Source organism: Echinops telfairi, unplaced genomic scaffold, assembly GCF_000313985.2.
Source record: "Echinops telfairi isolate 266 unplaced genomic scaffold, ASM31398v2 ScPeMD7_18;HRSCAF=68, whole genome shotgun sequence".
NCBI classification, from domain to species: domain Eukaryota; kingdom Metazoa; phylum Chordata; class Mammalia; order Afrosoricida; family Tenrecidae; genus Echinops; species Echinops telfairi.
Window position 1 is genome coordinate 91314023 of NW_022103915.1, and position 8140 is coordinate 91322162.

Genomic DNA, 8140 nt, shown 5'->3' on the forward strand with positions numbered 1-8140 from the left:
AATGGAGAGAAAATGTTTTGAGAAACGATGTACAAATGCGCTTTACACAATTGATGTGTGTATGGATTGGGATAACAGTTGTATGAGTCCCTAATAAAATGTTAAAAAATAAAAAATAAAAATAAATAAATGACTTGGTAGTCAAGGAGTATTGATCCAAAGTCAGGCTCAATTGTCAGCTAATTTAATTTTCTCATTTTGTGTACTAGAAATAGAGTAGCCAGACTAGAAAATTGCCACTAGATAATAGTCCCCAGCTTTGAAAATTAAACACACAGGCATTATGAATTTAGAATCCCCAGGAAACCATGATCCTGTCCAAATCTTTTCCCTCTGAAACCGTTTCAGTGAGGACGCACTGTCACAGAACTGTAAGGAGAATGAAATCATGGTTTTGATCAGGCAAAAGCACCATGACAGAGCACTTCTCAATGTACTAGCTTCTAGGTGAGCCAGGCCAAAGAGTGGACATGTCGTCTGCAGTGACACACCTCGGTCTCCATCTGTAGAAAGCACTTTAATTACATGTTGAACAATAGCATTCACTCATGCCCAGTGTGCGCAGAACAGCTTATGGGCTCTTATAACTAACTTTGTTTCCCTAATTCAGTATCATACTCTCTTGGCTGCTCAGACAACGCATGCATGGTTATGACAAGGAACTAGAACTTTTCTTTATCTCAAGTAAGAGCGGGAACTGCACAGGCCTGCCTTGTTGTTCTGGGTCTCACTCATTGCTCTTTAGAAATCTCTAAGCCCAAACATTTTGGTGTGATTTTTTCTACTGTGAGTTTACCCAAATTGTTTTTATACATAAAAAGAGAAAGGCAACTCTCTTATAAAGCAATTTACTTTTGCCACCATATTATATTTTTATTCTAAATGTTTGAATTAATAATTTTGAAATATAGCACACAAAAGGAATTAAACGGGTAGGTATGACCTTATGAATTATTTTAAGCTCAACACCTGTGAACCCACCACCCAGGTCCCAAACCCAACAGGGCACTGCCCACAATCGAGGAGCCCCTGCTTGCCTCTTTTCTCATCTATGCAAATAATCAGATACGAATATTGTCATTTATTTTTGTTGCTTTTTTGAATTTTAAATAAATGGAATCACATAATACATACTCGTTTGTGCCTGATTTTCTTGGTAAATTTTTAATCATCTATTTAAACAGTGCATTTGGAAGTAGGTAGTTCAAAAATTTATAATGTCAGAATTCCTGTCAGCTTCTCAGCAAAATTTTTGACAAGTTGCTTCAAAAAAGTCACAGCCTGAATGAAACCCCCTTACTCTGCACACAAAGGGTGACCGTCAGTCAGAGTTCAACTCGATGGCAACTAACAACGATACTTCTACCTGCTGGAAAGCATACTGGACAAACGACTTAACCTTTCTCTCTATGTATCTCAAGTGATTCATCCGTGAAATGACTCAGCGTGGTTGGGAAGTTATATGCGCTAATATGTACAAGGTGCTCAGAATAGAATCTGGCATACAGTAAGCACTCAACAAACATTAAAAAAAACTTTTAAGTATTTCAGTTTCAAATTTGAAATAAAAAAATGTTAACTTGCCAATTCTGATAATGGCAAGGGCATCAAATATTAATCTATCATGTAGTTTGCTACTCATTACTAGAGTAATTGGCAATATATTTTTAATATCCTAGAAGTGATCATTTATACCATACTATTAAAAACTGATTTATGTATTTGCTGGGTATACAGAGTTGTTATTTTTATTATTTAATATACATCTTATGTCACGTATACAATGTTTTTGTATTTTATATTTTATCTATTTTTATTATGTGTCTTATTTTTATTCTTCTCAAAATAATCTTTTAAAAAGATTTACCATAATATTAAAAGAATATTATAAGAATATGTATGGATTGTGATAAGAGCTGTAAGAGCCCCCAGTAAAATGATTTAAAAAAACAACTGTAGACCCCCCACTCCCAAACAAAGAGTACTCATAGATCTGTAGATTTAATATCGATGTTAGCTGATGTAGACTAGAATTACCTGTGGTAAATTGGACAGGGAGGTGTTATTTGACTTAACATTTATCTTCTCTAATTTTTGACAGTGAACTGACTCAAATACACATTGTCTGTGCATGTGCGTGTGCATGAAAATGACAAGTACGCTACAGGGTAAGCCAAAGAATTACAGCTTTCTGAAATCTACATCTAGGCTTAGAATAGGCATACTGTAACTTTTACCTTATTCAATTGGACAAATCAGGGATAAGATAACAGATATGGCCCAGAGTAAAGACAAGGGGTGGTGAGACATATTTTTCCTTCATGGACAAAACTATCTATATATGAATTTGTCTTTATTTAAAATACAGTATATTTTCCAGGTTTTAAAAAAAAGAATATGAACACTGACAGAAGTGAAATAAGCATTCCTTTAAAAATGAAATATATCCTATACAACTTACTTCCTCTAGTCTTAAGCAAGCTTAAAATGGGAGAGAAATAACTTATGGCTCTTTAGCACTTAGATATAAAGTTTCTGTCACCTGATAGCCGCCAACTGAGAAGCGAAAGGACAAAAACAAGTTCCAAATTATGAAAGTTCACAGAAAATCTATTTGGGTCCAACCCGAATCCCAACATAAGATAAACATGTTCCTACCTTGATTTGACAATTTCTTTCTCATATATATCTTCAATGACCTGTCATCAAAAATATAAAAATATTTAAGATTTCAAACAACTTTAGACCCTAAATTTTTTCAACCCTAGTTATTGAGATTACACATAATATTCTGGTTTAAGAAAGCTTTACTACTGTTGATATAATACTAATGGGTTCTTTAAACATTCTCATTACACTACTCAAAATATGAAATAACAGAAGTAGCAAACTATCTATATCTAAACAAAAACAAAGACTAAAAAAAGCCACCATTAATATGGTTTGTCTATAATGACAAGGAAATTTAAAATTCCCAAGATCAGAGTATTTTCAGAAAATGTCAAATCCATAAATGTTATCAGAATATACCTAAAGGTCATTAACAATGTGCTGTCAAAAACTAGACAGAATGTTAAAAATATGAAGACCCAGTAAAGCAAAATACAAATCATTATATCCTGTTATACACAGGTATGTGAGAAAGCTTCAAAATTTCCCGTCATCTACATTAGGGCTGTTAACTGCTGGACCTAGAAGCCTGGTTGAAATCATCCACCTCCAATGCTGCTGGCTAGGACCCTTGGGCAAGTGCGTGAGCTTAGACTCAGTTTCCCAATCCACAAAAGGGATCTAATAATACAAATAGCCCACAGCTGGGTGCTTACACTGTGCCACTAGGGTTCCTTAAAGACATTATTCTCTAAATATCAACCCATAACTAGAACTACAAAAATGATCTAAACTCCTCACCAGCAGATTTAATTCAATCTGACCGTACCATCTGGATTTTATCAAGGAAAAATAACCCAATACACACAAACACAAATATACATAAATAGAAGACAGTAAGATAGAGCAATATTGCAGCTAATTAAGACTAACAATGTAGTCCATGTTGACAAATATACTCTTAATGAATAATAAAATGGGAGTAAATGACCAAACAAATGACATATTCAAGCTCAAATCATGTAAAATTTACAGGTTAAGAATCCATTTCACGGGAGGGAGGGGGAAAAATGAGATGATACCCAGGGTTCAAGTAGAAAGAAAATGTTTAAAAAAAAAATTTTTTTTAAAGAAAGAAAACATTTGGAGAATAATGATGACAACAAATGTACAAATGTGCTTGACACAATGGATGGATAGATGGATGGAGATAAGAGTTGTACGAACCCCCAATAAAATGATTTAAAAAAAGAAAAAAGAATCCATTTCACAACGGTGGCAAAAGTGCCGCAATTCAATTCATACAGCAGCACTGACCTGTCTTCCTTACTTGTTTAATGGCACACTATGCAGCACTTACAGTTAACCCTTGAACAACACAGGCTTGAACTTCCAAGGTCCACTTACATACAGACTCTTTGTTAGTGCCCTGTCGCAGCTATCTCTATTCAGTAAATTGTTCATCACAAGAAAAAGTGACCTTGTGTCGTTCTTGTGCAATTACCATCATCTTATACACTAAATAACACCACAGGTGGGACCCATAGGAAGTGTGTGCCACTAGTGATGCTGGAATAGGAGCCCTAGTAGTATAGTGGCTTACCTGTAGGGCTGCTAACAGCAAGGTCAGCAGTTTGAAATCACTAGCTGCTCTACAAGAGAAAGATGAGGATTTCTAATCCAGTTAAGTCTTGGAAACCCACAGGGGCCATGCTACTCTGTCCTATAAGGTCAGAATCATTCTATGGCAGTGAGGTTTTGGAGTGAGTGATGTTGGAAGGGCTGCTAAGGAGAGAAAAGTCATGACTGACAGGAAGTTATTGAATTGCTTGATATGTACCGAAGTTTGAGGTTAGCAGCTGTGGTTGTCCAACATTTAAAGATAAATTAATCCAGCATTAGGGACCATTTTAAAAACAGAAACAGAAAAGGAAATTCATAAAGCGGTATTTACTACACCAGCAGAGGCAAAAACGTGGCACTCTTTGTAAAATACCTTTCTTATCTCCTATTGAAAGTGCAGTTTTTAAGTGGGTGAAGTAAGCCGTAAATGTAACACACAAAACGGGCCTGCTGTCAGCAAGGCTGCTGGTCAACAGTGGACTTAGTGGTTAAGTGTCTGGTGGAGTCAAAAGTTATACGTAGAGGGCACAAGAGGGCCACATGCCCCTAATCTCTACTTTAAGGGTCAACTGTCTTTCACTTAGACTCCCCTCTTAAGAATTTTCCCTTTCATTTATCTTAAATTGTTTCAACTGAACCATAAATCCACTCCCTGACAGGGTCTTACTGGTCCTTAGTCACCTAAACCCCAACAGGAAAGAACGCCCACTCCTGCTACCCTTATTACAGATGTTTGCTTCCAGTTCAACAGAACTAAAAACACCAGGGAAAACAATAGAATCCACCCTAAATGAACTGCTGAAAACGTATATACGACACTCTCTGTGTATCTGTAAGGATTCACACGTGGTCACTTACAACAGAAATAAATTAAAAATAGTTCAAGACTATAAAAAGTTGATACAAAAAGTATACCTTTTCCAAAAGTATGCTTTTGAAATGAGTGAAACATACTTACTTTTATATCAAAGGGTGATTTGTTCTTGATGTGGGGAGCCCAGTATTTGCAAGCCAACTGCAAAGTAAAAGTAGAAACTATAAGAAACAGATTCAAACCACTGTGGAGCTGAAAGCCTAAGATCACTCAGTGACAAGCATTTCTAATCATGGGCAACTGGTGTGGGAGAACAGAGTGGTTTTTGACCCCAAACCACTGAATGCCAGCGGTACTTTGCAAATCCATTCTCCCACCTCCAACCCATTCTGATAAAAACAAAACCTGTTTTCCAACCACTCCTAGGGAAGTCACAAGGGCTGGTTAATACCAACGAGGCCAAATATCCTTAGCATGACAGGCACTATTTGGGCCAATATGAAAATCCAGCCCCCAAACTTCACGAAGGTTGCTGTATAAAAGAATCAGCCTTTAAGTAATTAGTCCCTAGCCCCATTCCCCCTTCCCCCATAAAAACAAACCCTAAAACTTTAGAGTCTATCAGCTGGTTAACTAGACTAGGTTTTACCTGCAAATTTTGAATGCTACATACATATACACAGTCTCCAGATACTTAGATGAATCGTCTAAGGAACAACATGGCTTTGCCAATTTTTTTTACTGAACAATGTCCTTAAAAATGGAAAACTGACAAGCACAAAGATGCATTAGTATATTTATGAAAAGGTAAATTCTCACTCTACCTGGCACACTTGGTGGCCCTCAACTAATATTTGATGGAGAAGCCAGAAAACTAAACCCATTACCACTGAGTTGCATCAAACTGACCAAAACCACCCAAGACAGAATAGAACTGTCCCCAGGGCTGAAACCTATTGCTGGTAAGATAATTCTGACTCACAGAGATCTTACAAAGCAATGCATCTTTACAGAAACAGACTGCCACATCTTGTTCCTGTGGAGCAGCTACTGCAGTGGTTCTCAACCCTCCTAATGCTGCGATCCTTTCATACAGTTCTTCATGTGGTGGTGACCCCCAACCATCAAATTATTTTTGTTGCTATTTCATCGCTGTAATTTTGTTACTGTTATGAATCGTAATGTAAATATCTGATAAGCAGGATGTATTTTCATTGTTAAAAAAAGAACATAATTAAGCATAATTAAAGCACAGTGATTAATCACAAAATAATATGTAATTATATATTGTAAAATATTTATGTGTTTTCCAATGGTCTTAGGCAACCCCTGAGAAAGGGTAGTTCGCCCCTCCAAAGGGGTCATGATCCACAGGTTGAGAACCACTGAGCTACTAGGCTTAAACCAAGAGCTTAGCCACTATATTGTCAGGGATTTTGGAATGAATGAAATAAAATAACTGTGAGGCTTTCCTCAACCCTACATGGTGTAATCATTTCTCCCTTCTCTTCGTTTCGTACAGAACTCCAATATGGCATGATTTTTCTGAATTAAAATTACCTGATTGCTCACCTATTTCTGTAGCCCTGTGAATTGCAATGCTTAAGAAGTGGGACCAGCGTCTTATCTGCGCCTATGGTTCAGCATCGAACACAACACCCTATTTTTTCACATATAATAGGCCCTTGTAAATAACGAGCATGTGCATATAATGCACATAGCATACACATGACAATAATGTGCAAGGGGGTGATGCAGCAAACTGCATCATGCACACATTGTGTAAAATTATGATAAACATACTCAAATAGGCTCTCAAGCAATAGCCTTTGAGACACTGAGAAAATGCTTCTCAAAACATTATAGGAATTGCTCACTTATTTCCCAAACTATCAATCACTCTCCAACCCAACTTGATCCCCAATATTCTGTGGTGTCCTTCCTAACCCTGCCCCCTCAGAGCACAAAGCCTCAAACATCTTCTCATTTTATCACACCCTTAACAGAAGTGAACCTGATTCAAACTACTTACTGTGCATGTCTACTTGATTAGTGATCTGGCAAAAATGTATTAAGCATCCACTATGTATCTCCTCTTTGGGGTCGTAGCCTCTGTGACTGCTCAAATACCACTTAACTTGTGTCCTCTCAAATAGCACTTCTTCCAGGAATGCACTACTTGCCACCACAGAGATCTCTAGTCTCATGTATAATAAAATGGACATTAGGCCTCCACTCAAGTTCTCCCTCAATGCAAGAACACTTTGTTCTATTAAACTGCCATTCCATGATGCTCACCTTCCCGACACATCACTGAAGACAAAGGTGTGCATAGACAAATGTGGTGAAGAAAGTTGATGGTGCCCAGCTATCAAAAGATATAGTGTCTGGGGTCTTAAAGGCTTGAAGGTAAACAAGCAGCCATCTAGCTCACAAGCAACACAGCCCACATGGACGAAGCACACCAGCTTGTGTGACCACGAGGTGTCGAAGGGATCAGGTATCAGGCATCAAAGAACAAAAAAATCATATCATTGTGAAAGAGGGGGAGTACAGGTTGGGGTCCCAAAGCCCATCTGTAGGCAACTGGACATTCCCTTATAGAAGGGTCAAGGGGAGGAGACGAGCCAGTCACGGTGCAGTGTAGCAACGATGAAACATACAACTTTTCTCTAGTTCTTAAATGCTTCCTCTCTCCCCACTATCATGATCCCAATTCTACCTCCCTCCCCACCATCATGATCCCAATTCAACCTCACAAATCCGGCTAGACCAGAGGGTGTACACTGATACAGATAGGAACCAGAAACACAGGAAATCCAGGACAGATGATCCCTTCAGGACCAGTGGTGAGATTATGAATCGACAATCGGATACCTCCGGGATGCTTCCCGAGGGGGGGAAAAAAAGGCCAGTCTTACTACCCAAACCTCAGGGACTCGCTTTGAACTCACCTGGGTCACAAACTCCGCGTTGATTTGCGACACTGTGGGAGCCACGATTTTCTTGGGCTGCGCAGGGGTCGCCATGGCAGCGCACGCCGTCCGTTCAGCTGAAAACCAAAGAACCGCTCAGGACAGCAGGGAGCCCAGT

The 8140-nt window shown here is 38.3% G+C and overlaps 1 protein-coding gene across 1 annotated transcript in view; it reads right to left on the bottom strand.

Moving 5' to 3' along the window:
* Positions 1–8140, bottom strand: part of AQR (aquarius intron-binding spliceosomal factor) — a 104753-nt gene extending 96613 nt beyond the window's left edge. Inside the window, exons 1-3 of the mRNA XM_045287672.1 lie at positions 8002–8140; positions 5192–5248; positions 2659–2699 (exon numbers count right to left, since the gene is read on the bottom strand). Of these exons, the coding sequence (XP_045143607.1) occupies positions 2659–2699; positions 5192–5248; positions 8002–8076 (173 nt within the window). The 5' untranslated portion in view covers positions 8077–8140. The remainder of the gene's footprint in view (positions 1–2658; positions 2700–5191; positions 5249–8001) is intronic.